Source organism: Thamnophis sirtalis, unplaced genomic scaffold, assembly GCF_051295495.1.
Source record: "Thamnophis sirtalis isolate CommonGarterSnake01/CBP01778 unplaced genomic scaffold, rThaSir2_p1.2 scaffold_6, whole genome shotgun sequence".
Taxonomy (NCBI): Eukaryota; Metazoa; Chordata; class Lepidosauria; order Squamata; family Natricidae; genus Thamnophis; species Thamnophis sirtalis.
Genome location: NW_028261386.1, coordinates 115105804 through 115119455, shown reverse-complemented (window position 1 = coordinate 115119455; position 13652 = coordinate 115105804). Strand labels below are relative to the sequence as shown.

General features: G+C 38.9%; 1 protein-coding gene across 4 annotated transcripts in view; it reads right to left on the bottom strand.

Moving 5' to 3' along the window:
• Window positions 1-10197: 10197 nt before the first annotated feature.
• Window positions 10198-13652, bottom strand: part of MAP3K7 (mitogen-activated protein kinase kinase kinase 7) — a 34867-nt gene continuing 31412 nt past the window's right edge. For all 4 annotated transcript variants that reach the window (XM_087718743.1, XM_087718742.1, XM_087718741.1 and 1 more), the window contains 2 exons: window positions 12919-13034; window positions 10198-11429 (listed from right to left, as the gene is read on the bottom strand). In XM_087718743.1, coding sequence (XP_087574869.1) covers window positions 11249-11429; window positions 12919-13034 — 297 coding nt within the window. In that variant the 3' untranslated portion in view covers window positions 10198-11248. The remainder of the gene's footprint in view (window positions 11430-12918; window positions 13035-13652) is intronic.

Sequence of the window (13652 nt, the reverse complement as noted above, 5' to 3'; positions counted from 1 at the left end):
AGGCTTCTGAGAATGGCACACATGATTCGGAGAACAGTACACATAGCCTTAGGGATAAGGTCTGGTGTAGCCAGCAGCTACCTTGTATAGGGCCAGGCCAGTTGCATTGTGTCAGCAGCCAGAGAAATAAAATAGCAAAGGGGGTTCCACCACAAAACCGCGGTAGACTAAAGTGCGTGTGACTAAAGCGCGGTGACAAAACCGCACCGTCAAAACCGCGCGACAACAGCGTGCCGACAACAGCGCGCCGACAGAAGCGCGCTGTAACATAACCCTAAAAATAACCCTAAACCTAATGCTAAACCTACCCTAAACCTAACCCTAAACCTTACCTTAAGTTAAATCGCGCTTCTGTCGGCGCGCTGTTGTCGGCGCGCTTTTGACATCGCGGTTTTAGCGCCGCGGTGTTGTCGGCGCGCTTTTGACGTTCGCGGTTATGTCGTGCCACGAGCAAAGGGTAGCTAAGCATGGCACTACCAGTGAAGGGGCACTATGAAGGTTGGCAAAGGTAAATGTGGCTTTTGCTGATGTGCTGGCGTCACTGGCCACTGGCCAAAGTGAGGGGCTTTAAGATGCATCCCTTGGCAATGTGGTGGTGGTACTGGGTGTATTGGGTCTGAAGTAAAGGCCCATGCGTGGTGGCAGCCAGCTGAGACTGCTGAAGCCCCTAAGCCTCTATTTCAGCTCCAGTGTTAGCATTGCCATCACTGTCAAGGAATGCCTCTATGCAGGGCAGCTGAAAGGGTAGAGCTGTGAAGGGAGACTGATAGGCTGCCAATCAACCAAATTTTGATCATGTGATTACAGGGGAACTGCAACTTTTGTTACTTTGGATACTGGACATAAATATCATTCACTCAATGCTGCCAAAACTTTGAAGGTTGCTGAATGAATGGTTATTAAGCAAAGGCAACCTGTATATGCTCATAAACCTGTATATGCTCATAAATAGATTTTTGTATACATTTACATTTTTTTTCTGATCTTGTAGAATAATTTCATTCCTATATTGCCATCTAGTGTTCAAAATATTTAAAGTATATTGTAGGAGATTATCTTTGTGTCTAACTAGGAAATATAATGAAAAAAATAATAAAAGCCCTGCTGTGAAAAAGTCCAAAATCACAGATTCAAAGAAACATTTAACTATAGTGTCTTTAGCTGAATTTTTGTAATCTTTTTCAGTGTTAGGGTTTCTTGGAAGTTTCATCAATTATAATGGTTAAAAATCCGAAAAACAGTGGTCCAGATAGAAAAATGACTGGTGTTGAGCTGTGTCTATAGCAGGCAATCTTTTCTCTTGATGGGTTTTTTTCAAGTTTTACAAAGAACATAAAAATTAATACAATCTAATAACAAATAAAGGCATAAAAGGAAGAAAAGAAGAAGAAAAAAAGACAGAAAGAAAGAATAAAAAGAAATAAAAAGAAGCTTTAACTTTTCTTCGCAGCAGATATAGATACAAAGTTATTTCTTACTTTTTGATTACAAAAGAAAAATCACTATTTTCTATTACCCAGGTTTTTTCATCAAAAGCAAGCTACGTATTTTAATGAAATGACAGAGCCTTTAGGCCAGTGTTTCTCAACCTTAGCAACTTGAAGATGTCTGGACTTCAACTCCCAGAATTCCCCAGCCAGAATTGAAGTCCGGACATCTTCAAGTTGCCAAGGTTGAGAAACACTGCTTTAGGCATTATAGATTGACTTTGCTCCACTACAGAGCAAAATGCCAATTGGGAAGATTCAATCTCCTTCAAGAGAGACTGAAGGAGCTGGACATGTTTAGCCTTATGAAAAGAATATATGACAGCATTCTTCAAATACTCGGAAGGATGGCATATAGAAGAAAATCAAGATTTATTTATGTATTGGTTTGGTTGATATTCCATCTTTCCTCAATACACAAGGCTATACGCACTTAGCACTTCTCCAATTTTCTCTCATAATATGAATCCTGTGAGTAAATTGGATGGAGAGACTAACTGGGTCAGTCAGAGAATCTCTATGACTGAATTTAGACTTGAATATGTACCTTAACCACAACAGCCCAGAGTCTTGTTCTCTATCATCCAGGAGTACAGGATACAGAATCCTAGCTTTATGTTAAATGGAGCTGATTCCTACCAATTATTAGACCCCCCAACCCCATTATGGTAATAGTAATTTAACCACTCACAGAGGTGGTGAGCTTTCCTCTTTGGATGCATTTATATAGAGGCTGGACAGCTATTTACTTGATTTGCTTTCACTTGAATTCTTGCTCTAAGAAAGGAGTTGGACAATGACTTTCCAGCATCTGTTGTGGGTATGTAATGAATGGTTTAAAATTATTTGTGTAAATGAGATACATCTTCGTCATCCATCTTCAAAAATCACTGAATTGGTGATTCCTGTTGCTTCAGATTTGAGGGCAAAAAGGTACTGAAACCAAACAGATCTTCTTCTGGCACTTGCCTTCATTAACAACAGCAGCAACAACAACGACAATAACCACCTTTTATTTCAATGTGGGATCTTTCTGTTTCTTTGAAGAGATGGAAAGCACCTGAGCATGGGCAAATGGAATGCAGTCTTTCTCCCCCTATAATGGCTGTTTTTCATTTGAGATGTTCATAACTTTGGATCACAGTTCCTGTTTTTGCAAGGTGTCAACAAGGACTTTGGACTTCATTAGCTCTTGGAAAGGAGTTCATCTTGCAGAAGGTGAGCCAAAGAGACAGTACTGAATGCCTAGCGAAGCAGCCTTCCCCTTGTGTGTGCGAGATGCTGTTGCTTCCCGCAGGGCCAGATGCAGCTAGTGTTTTACCCTCCCTTCCTTCAAATAGCAGTGTTTGGGGCGGGGGTGGAGGGAAGAGAAGGTAAACTTTACTTAACCTAATTAATTTTAATCACAGCTTTCCAATCTCATACTGTGTAAAGAATTACGAATGGGAATGCATTAATAGAGGCTATGACTCGCGCTGCAAGATCATTTTGACTGGTGCATTTATATTTTCTACATGGGTTCTTGCAGGAATTGTTAGAATTTAAAGCAAAGCAGGTTTGTCCTTCCAAAATGACTGAAATTTGAAGAGACCGATTGGGATCAGTCAACTGGATAAACTAAGTCACTTGAAATCAGCTTTCATTTCAAAGAACTGCATGACTGTCAATGAACAAATCACCCCCGAAAAAAACATTTCCAGTTGTTGTAGAGTTAATGCCCTCTTTGGCACTGGCATTCTTGTTCTTAAATAGTTTTTTTAAAGGCTGATTGTGCAACAGTTAGAGATCTTCAGAGCATTCAATAACTCATAAGAGTGTCATCTGAAAGGAAGAGTCCCACTAGTCCACTTAAGTCACTTTCATTGTCATGGCTGCCATCTTGAATGCCTAGGTCGCCTGTGGATGGCCTCAGTGGTGGGCCTTGAATAACTTAACAACTGATTCTCTGGCTGGGTAGGCGTGGCCTTTTGGTCATGTGACTGGATGGTTACCTCACTCATAACACCCAGCCTCATCTCCCGGCCACTCGCCTCAAAGGCAGAGGTGGGATTCAGCTGGTTGGGGCTAATTCCACCACTGGCTGGCCTCGCCCCCACTCATTTTGCAACCTGTTTTTTGGCTGTTTTCAGGGCCATTTTTTGGACCATTTTCAGGCTGTTTTGGGGAGCTACATTACTGCTCAAAGTGTGATGGATGAACTTACATGATCTCCCCAGGACCTACAGTGCCCCTCTGCTTCAGATGAAAGTTCAGGAGATGTTGCTTCATCTCATTTAGAAGATACCAGTTTAGATTTACCAAAGGGAAAGGAGCCCAATAGGAGAGCCATATGGCTAATGTAAAAAAAAAAAAAGGTTTTGAACTAGGTGCTAGTTTAGTACTGAGGAAACCTGGGTTAAAGTCCACCTTCAACCCTGGAAGCCCTATTCCTCTTCGGTGTTTTGGAACTGTACATCTATATGTAAGCAAATGGGCTATTTTGAATATTAAGTCTATTATATTCTTGGCAGAGACGTCAGATGGTATTTAATGGATACTTAGTGGAATAATGGTTGAAAGAACAGCTACTACATTGATTACAAAGGAGCAATTCTTTTAAACTGAAGGTTATCATGGGCTATAATGTCTAGACTGCTTCTCCCGATAATGATTAGTTGAATATTATATGCTAAAAAACAAGATGTCAACAGCATCTTGGACTTGTTCCTGCTGAGCAATCTAAAAGGGAATGTGGTCTTGCCAGTAACATGGATGGAGTGTTAGGGGGTAATTCTTTTTGGTTGGACAGGTAGTAGTAGAAAGCAACAATTATTTTGCTTTTATTTTTCCTCCATTGATTATATTCCATATGATTCATTCTACAGTAATGTCTAATTCACTCATTTAGTTTGTGAGCTAGAATGGATATAAACATGCAGTGTAACTTCTCCCTTTCTATTGTTCCTGTTCCTTTGGAATGCATAATATCCTTCAAAACTCATATGGGCGGGCAAGGATAGTTGATGCGCAAAATATACATTGCAACGCTTATTGCAAAGCCTCTCAACTATCAAACGACAACCCGGCCTTCACGTGGTGCCCCCCGTTCCCACCAATCGGGCTCTGTCGACCCTTGGGACTGGCGTCTCCTTGGGTATATCCAGCCGAAACAGCTTCCATGGATCGCCGTATCCATTCCTGGCTGCACCACCTGACAACCCTAGCCCAGGACCGAAAACAGTGGCGTCAAATTTCCATGGAAGTCGCCTATACCCACGATGGGTGAAGAGGCGTCAAGTACAAGTACAAAACTCATAGCGGTAATCTCACCACTTAATTTGGTCTTTCTGAGCTAAGAACTCAAATTCATCTTATTTACTTCTCACATTCTTAATATTAGTACATAGGCAAGGAAGGCTATAGGCCCATCATGGCAAACCTATGGCTGTTGCCCTAGCTTGCTCCAGCGTGTGCTGGCCAGCTGATTTTCCCTTCCCAGAAGTCTCCAAGCGATGCCAGGGAAGTACAGGGCTCAGTGGAAGCTCTGGGAGGGTGTTTCTAGCCTCCGGGGGGAGCATGGGGAGGCAGTTTTTGCCCTCCCCAGGCTCTAAGAAAGCCTCTGGAGCCTGGGGAGGGTGAAAAATGGGCCTATCGGAAGTCGGAAAACAGGTTGTTTCCATCCTCTGGAAGCTTCAGGAAGGCCTGCTAGGCCCAAAATGGGGTGGGGGTGGGGTATTGTGTATGCGTGCATGGGGGCGCAGGGCTCAGGGGGAGATTGAATTATGGGCATGGGTGCAGGCAAAAGCGAGCATGCCCGTGGGTGCATGCACATGCGTATCACGTGGGCAATAGCATGCGCATGCTCGCTTTTGGCACCTGAGAGAAGAAAAGGTTCTCCATTACTGCTAGAGGCTTTGTGTTCCAACATTCTTTTAGATTCTCCATTCAGTAAGTTAAGAAACTTCTTGTCAGCAACATTTTCACTTTCCACAATACGTCCATCTTTATTTGAAGTTCTCACTTGAGAAATTTCATTTCTAGCCACCGTAGAATTCAATTAAAAATCCTCTTGGTCAAAATCACTACGATTTGACCAAACACATTTTTACGAAAGTATTTCTGCAAATACAAAACCACCTTCTCATTGGGAACAACTATAGACCAGACATCAGATCATGGCACCTGAAGGCAAAGTAAACCTCTGTTGTGCATCCTTCTCCCCCATTGTTCGGGAGGATCCTTCCATCATTCAGGGCAGGGTTTGGGGAATACGGAAATAAGTGCAGGGATAGACAATGAAAGCAGTTTCCATAGGGGGTAGAAATCCACAAAACTCCAAAATAGAGTGGAGCTTTCTTTTATGACTCTGAATTATTCCTAATTCATTCTTTTTTGCATTTTTAAGTGTATTTGGAAATGGTTTCTTTAAGGCTTTTTGGATATTAAAAGTTGTGGGAGAGAAATGTTTCCTTTAACTAATCCACATCTTCCAATGTTATATTCTAGACTTCTTTCACCACTGCTGATAACCACCGGTGGGGTTTTATATTGGCCAAAGACAAAGAGAGAGAGGGAGGGAGGGGGGAAATAAGAGACTGCATTTCCTCTTAATCTACAGACATATTGGTCTGCATATGCAAAGAGCTGAAGCTATTCACCGACATAATCTACACCATATGTAAAAGTTCCATTGCAAGGTATTCTCTGTGGAACATTAAATATCCCAGCCATTCATCAGATAACTACTAGCTATTAACTCTTGGCAAGTAACATTGGCTCACGGACAAATTACAGTACAAAGGAATCATTGGTTTTGCTTGGATTTAGAATCCCTGTTGTATTAAAAACCAATGCCTTGACATCGAAAAAGATCTTTCCTCAAAACAAAACACGTGAAAAAAGTATTTTTTAAAAAAACACAATGATGAAATAAGTAAGTGAATGAGACCCATTTAAAATTGGAACTGAAACCAAAGAACATTTCATTCACTTATTTAAAATTTTAAATGATACAATTGCTTTCTGCTTTCTTCCCTCGTGTCTAATATTTTAAATTATTATAACAAAGGAGTTTAGTATTATTTCCTTCCTTCTATAACATTTCTTTGTTCTTTTATGCCCCTTGGATTTTTTTTATTTTTGGGGGGAGGGCCAGCACTTACTTCCAAACATTTCTAGTCAATAAAGTAAGTAGAGTTATTGAAAAAAAGGGTATCAGACAAATAAAGTACAAACTTTTCGAAGCAATTATTGCAATTGATTTCCTCAGAAAAGATTCTTAATAAATGCTAGAATTCAAGATTCTGCTGTTAATCTCTAAACATTCAGAATAAAGAATATTTAATATTTTTTGTCACATGGCAATTAATCAGTGGAGGGTTACGACCGGTACGCCACGGTATGGGCGTACCGGTGCCTGCTGGGAGCACCAGGTACCGTTCTGGTACGGTGCTCCGGAGGGCCCACCCACCCACCCACCCATGCTCCTTACCGGTATTTTGAGGTTTTCGGGGCTTCCGTGCACGGAGTAAATGGCGCCTGTGAGACACTCCGCCAAGCAGCTGGAACATCGTGGGTGGTAAGTACGCATCTGCGCGCTGCACGCATTCAGGTGCTGGACGCCCGGACCTGTTGCACCGTACTGGCTGCACCGGGATCCGGAACCCACCACTGCAATTCATGTAGAAACTTAAAAAGCTAAGGGAAAATCTCTTTCCATTTACTGAGAAAACATTTGGCTGCAGTGGAATGTTCTTTTAGGGGTAAAAGTCTAATAAAAAATAACCAATAATTCTAGTACCATGATGGCAAACCTATGGCATGTGTGCTAGAGGTGGCACGCAGAGTCCTCTCTGTGGGCACTTGCGCCATTGTCAGCTACTCTTCCAGTTTCAGGGGCATGCATGAGTGCTGGCCAACTGGTGTTCCGTTGCACCGGAAACCCAAAGACCAGCTGGTTGGCATACGCACCTAGTCTTCAGGTTTCTGGCACTCCAGCACACGCATGTGCACCAGTCAGCTGGTCTTCGGGTTTCCGTGTTCCACATGCGCGTGTTCCGGTTCGGGCACTCAGCGCCAAAAAGGTTTTCTACCACTGTTCTAGTGCATAGGCTTCCTGTCTCAAGCTGAGAGAATTTCTCACTCCAGAAAGGGGTCTGATTACCATGTATCCTGGGGATGAAGGTTTCCCTTCTCTGAATCAACTTTCTATCACCTTAATCTTACTTTCTATTGGCATGTTCTTTATTAGCCTTTCTTTAGATAGAATTAGGGCTATATGAGGTAAGAAATGGAAGAAAACATAACATATAATCTTTGTATTCTCCAAGATCAAATTGAAAAAAGAATCAGATGAATAAACTGTACCTTGAAGTGCATTTTAAATATAAATCAACATTTCTTTTGAGTCAAGCACAATTCCTGGCGACTTCACTGATTTGTCCAAGCAGGTTTTCTGGTAGAAATACAGGGGTGATTTGCAATTATTTTCTTCCTGGTTGTTTTTCAATTTTCCAATTCAGCCTATAGGCATGAAAATCTCTGTTGGTCATCCAAATGTTAACTAGGGTTAAGTCCGTTTTGTTTCTTACCCAGGCAAGATTAGCCATGTTGAAACTTTCAAGGATTTGCTCTGGCAATTTTCAAGCCAAATAGTCTTTTTTCTCTCCAAAGAAAGATGATACTTTTTATTTTTGCATGTGTACCACATTGAGAGCATTAACAATGCAGAAATTGTGAGTAGCTTAGAAACTGACTTGATTCATACAACTATTTTGTGAGAATTATCATAGCAGCTTGTGAATCAAGAATTGTAACTACCGTTTTCCACTTGTTGACTTAGAATTAGATGACCAAGCTGGAAACAAACGTTTGTGGGCTAATGTATGAAAGAATATATACTATTTTTATTTTTGCTTTAGTTCGCCTTTCAAGGGGGATACAATGTTCTGGTTCTTGCTTAGAGCCAGAAGAGCAAAATCTTCTTTGTCCTCATTCATTTCATTTCTTATGTCTTTTAGACTCCCAATTCTGTTCTATTGGCATGTAGCAGTTTCCGAAAATCTAGAATATAACTTCTCGCCAATGTTGCAGTCATTTCTCGTGGACCACAAAACTGTGAACTCTTAGTTTTTCTCCTTTCAATATAACGAGTATAGCCCCACACAGCACACAATAGACAGATCTTCACCTATAATTGCAGTCTATGATGTAAGAGGTTATACTTTAACATTTTCTCTTTGGAAAAGCAGAGCATCATAACTGCATCCAGTTGGCTAACCTGAGAGATGTATGCAGTAAACAGCAGTGCTTCAGATAACTTCTGCTATTCCAATTCTTATTTTCTCCTGGCCAGTGACTATAAATATGCATTCCCTTAAATTGATAGCAATGTCTATTTCAGCCACCAAATCAAATTAGCTAATATGGGTTTCAGGAATTATATTTGTCCTTTATTTATGTAAAATAATTTTGGTTTTACTTGCCAAGTATAAATTTATTTTAAAGACTTGTTTCAGAGCACAGACCCTGATGTTTATCAGCAATCTCCCAGTTTAAAGAAACACACAAGAGGGAAGAAAATATTGCAATCCTATAATTACCTACTCTTATGTCAACTCTACTGAATTCAGGCATGACCAGATAGCAAGGCTTCAATTCTATATGCACAAACTCTTACCGGGGAAAAACGGCCTAATAATAGCAATTGTACTTAGACTTATATACCACTCCATACAGCTTTACAGCACTTTCTGGGCAGTTTAGAATTTCAGCATATTGCCCCCAACAATCTGAATCCTCATTTTACCAACCTTGGAAGGATGGAAGACTGAGTCAATCTTGAGCCCCATCAAGATTGAACTCCAGGCTGTGGACAGAGTTTGCTTGCAATACTGCATTCTAACCACTGCGCCACCAGGGCTCTATTAAATATAGCTGTACTTGTTGATGAGAAGACAACAGAATGTCACATTCTAACTCTATGCATGCCAGTAATACATAGAGTTTTGTGAAGTCGAAGTTACATTAAAGAAGTATTTGGGGGTCACCATGTGGATTTGAAATATCTTATCTTTTCTTTCATGCTTTGAGAGAATAGCTAGCACAGATCAAATGTTTTCAGAATGTTCTATAAAGGACAATTTTATATGACGCAAACCTGAACTGAAAGCCAAGATTTCAAATAGCGCTTGGGTAGTTTAACAATAACAATCACTGCTGTAAAGTTTCAAGTCATTCAATACCCAAAGTTGTTCCAAAAGCTTAAGAAATGTATTGCCATGTTGAGGCTACAATCATATATTTTCTTCATGAGAAAAGGCTGTGTTGAATGCAGGTCCTATTTGCAAGGAACAGGCGAAGGATTTGGCTTCGTATTTCATACAGAACAAAAAATATAGTTCCAGTACTCATAGCTACCTTTCAATGTAAACATTTCAGTTTATAACTCCCCCCAAGAGGCAAGCCCAGTCAGATTGTGCTGCCAAATTTTTAGTTAAAAAAGATTTTGGTGGGCATGAAAAACAAGCAAAAGTATACTTAAGGTTTCATTAGACCCAATAGTTTCCATCTAATATTCCTTCGCCTCACCCCACAAATATTCACGGCCAAAAATGTCATTTATGCCTGTGATATGATTGCCATGTTTCTTCCAGCCCCCATAGGATGGAAAAAAAAATACTTAAACAAGGAAAAGTGGCATCTCTGGCTACAAGAAATTGCTTACCCCTGGTATCTGAAGATGAAATTTAATGTATTTCTATCAAACAATTCTAAGTACAGATTGATAGGTATATTTTTAATTATTTGATAAATTTGGTTTTTTTTAATTAGACTTCTTTCAAAGACCTGATTTGCAAAACTCATATGGTATTTTCCACAGTACTTTTGAAATTTGGGGCACAGAGTCATATATGAAACCATCATTTTGTTGTGTGTCTTGTTATAAAACAAACAAAAAGAAGAAGGTAAAGGGGAAAACTTACTAAATTGAGGATGTATGCGGTCAACCCAAGTTATTTTCCAACCAAGTTCTAATTATTGCTTCCAAAAGATGGAACAGAAATGCTTGTATTTTGCAAGCAAATTCACTTAATCTCTAAAGTATAAGACGATGAAACTACTATTCTTGTCAACCGCTAACTAGAGGTCTGGAAGGTTGCTCATGATGAGAAATCAAGGAAAGGATCATATAAAAGGACCGGGAAGGCCTGAAAGGGACTATCTCTTGATGTCTCTTCCACTGCATCAGAATACTTAAGAGATATGCCTAAGAAATCCCTTTGATAGAGAGGAGCCAAATGCATGGAAGAACAACACAATTAGAAGAATGCATTGTTTCACCAGCATTATCTCTTGAACATGATCTAATCAGGAGTCCTGTAAAATGACTGCTTTGGCAAACAGTTCAAAAGGAAAGAAGAACAAAAACGTTTTAAAAATAGAAAAATTCTATACTGCTCCTATTGCATGAAAACCTAATGATCTTACAATATAGCAGCCACTTAATCAGTTTTGGTAGGATAGCCATCACACAAGGGGCATGCAAACAGCCAGAGTTCATTATATTTTGCTTCGTGGTTAGTGTGTTGATTATTCATGTAGCCGCTCTTAACTTTCTCAAACAACTCAATGTTCACCCAAAGAAAACCATACTGCATTGGTTTTGGAAGAGCAGCAGGTCTACACATTCAGCACACACCAATAAGGAAGTTGTCATATTATGGGATAATTAAAAAAAAAAGAAGTTCCTGTGCTTCACTGTCAATCTGGGGTCCCATGAATCATGATGTCCCTTGACGTTTCTGTTGTTGATTTCGGATGACCTCCAATTGTTTTTTGCATTGCTGGTAGTAGGTGGAGAGACTTTTATTTTCATCTAAAAGCTTTTTATGCTCTTGTACTAGACGTGATGTATTTTGCTGGTCTTTTTCATCCTGGTCCAGTTCTGCTATTAGTTCTTGCCTATATTAATTCAGAAGGTTACTTAATTAATTCACAATATTAAAAATATTCATAGGCAATTTCATTGGTAGCTAAATTCAATAAGTTGATTAATCATTTGCCAGAAAAAAAGACACTAGATGTCTGATATACAGTCTGGATCACAGACCCATTAAGGTGCAAATACCTATTTTTGCCTACATATTTATGTATCTGAATGCCCTCTAAATTTTTAACATCTGTCATTTTTAGCCAGCACAATGACAAGCATTGTAGAAACTGCAGTCAAGAGTAATTGGAATACAATAGATTGCTATGCAACTTAACATATTCACACATATTTTTTCTATGTGCATGTAATCTATGTATGCAGTAATCTATGCATAATGCAAAATATTTGACAATAAAAGAGGAAAGATACGCATCTTTGTTGCAATCTCCCAGTATCTTCTTTTAATATGTAGCTTTATGTTTTATTGGGGTGGGTGGGTTTGTATCTGTGCGTTTGTGTGTGTAAATGTATGCATATATCCCTCCTCCTGTCTGAGCCCATGGTATGGAGAAAGATAGGGTAAAGGAATAACTGCCTCGGTGAAATTATGTATGACACAGAAACATAGGAAATCATAACATGATGGAAGTATTATTGTAAGTAACATTATCCTGAGATAAATGGAAAGATTCATTTTACGAAATGACACGAAATACTTATGTTGCAGTGAACATAAAATAGAAAATATTTTTCCTATTATATCAGTGAACCATTTGTGTCCCTAACAGCTGTCAACAGTTTTCTATGGTTTCACAAAACTGCTAAAAAAAAGACACCTAACTAACTATATAGAATTATTTTGGTACACATTCAGGTTTTGTTATTTTTACACCATTCCTAAAATAGGAATGTTCTATGGTGAGATGAATAGCTGCTAAAATAGCAAAAGTAAGAGTCATGTTGATTTCTCCCCTCATGGGTGTCCCTTCATTTAATAGATGAGGCAAGCATTCAAAACACTTTAAGTCTCTATTTTAGATTACTAAATATTTCTAGTACATCTGTGTTGAATTATTTCAATTTTCTCTAGGACTCCAAGACACCTTGTACATGCTACACTTAAGCCATGTACTTTGGGGAACCTACTTATGAAAACAGGAAATACTGGCAAGTACTCTTTTTTCACTACACTAAGAGTTAAAAGTACTTCTGATACCATCAGTCATACATTAATACAATTTATTCTGCCTTAGACTGATGGTTGAAGTAGAATGAAGAGAACTGAAGAAAATGTTATGAAATATAAAATGAAATTTCTATTTAGGCAACAAGGGTTCATTGTGAGTCTGGAAACAGTATCACAAACGTAAGATTAGCCTCCCTGAACCTGGCACCTTCAGATTAGTGGTTCAGGACTGTGGACACAGTGCATCCTACTCACTATGAAATGAAAATGTTGTGCTTTGTCAAATTTATGAATGAAATTACCTACACAATTGAACATATTTTAAAACTTACTTTCTTTGCAGCAATAAGGCAATTTCTGTTTGAACTTTCATATATTCTTGGGCCATTTTACAGTGCTGTTCAAACACAGCCATAGATTCTTTTGAGTTTGGACATGGTGCTAGAGGCTGAAAATAAAATCATACATACAGATAAAAAACCAAATCAACTGTTATATGAACATAGATGTAAATATTTTTTAATAAATTATTCCAACTCTTGGAAGCATGAGAATTAAAATTTGTCCATAATATATCTTGTTGCCAGAAATGCAAGCAAAAAAAGGTGTTTCTTTATTAATGAAAGAATATCTGTCCCAGGCAAAGAGTATCAGATGATCTATATAATATGTAATGGTGCTGCCTGAACCTTTCTGCAAAAGATAAAATATAAAAAACAAGAAAAAAGATTTAAAAAGAAAATAGGGGAGGAGAAAATGCAAATGAATAATGAAAAAAAATAGAAAAATAACTATCAACGTTTTCAATAGTTTTGAAAATAAAAATTCAGTATTAAAAAGTATTTCTGCAATCATAGGCAGTTCTAATTGTCAAATCCCAAAATTAATATAGCATTTCATTTGGTTTCTAGCAAAAAATACAAGTAGCTAGACAAAATCTTTCCTTTTGAACTTGTCATTCTTGAAGAAATGCATTTTAAATGGGCAGCTCCCACCACAGGTTTCCTGTTCTTTCCCTGGAATGGAGCACCATTCAGATTCCAATGAACCATGTTAAGTGTTGAGT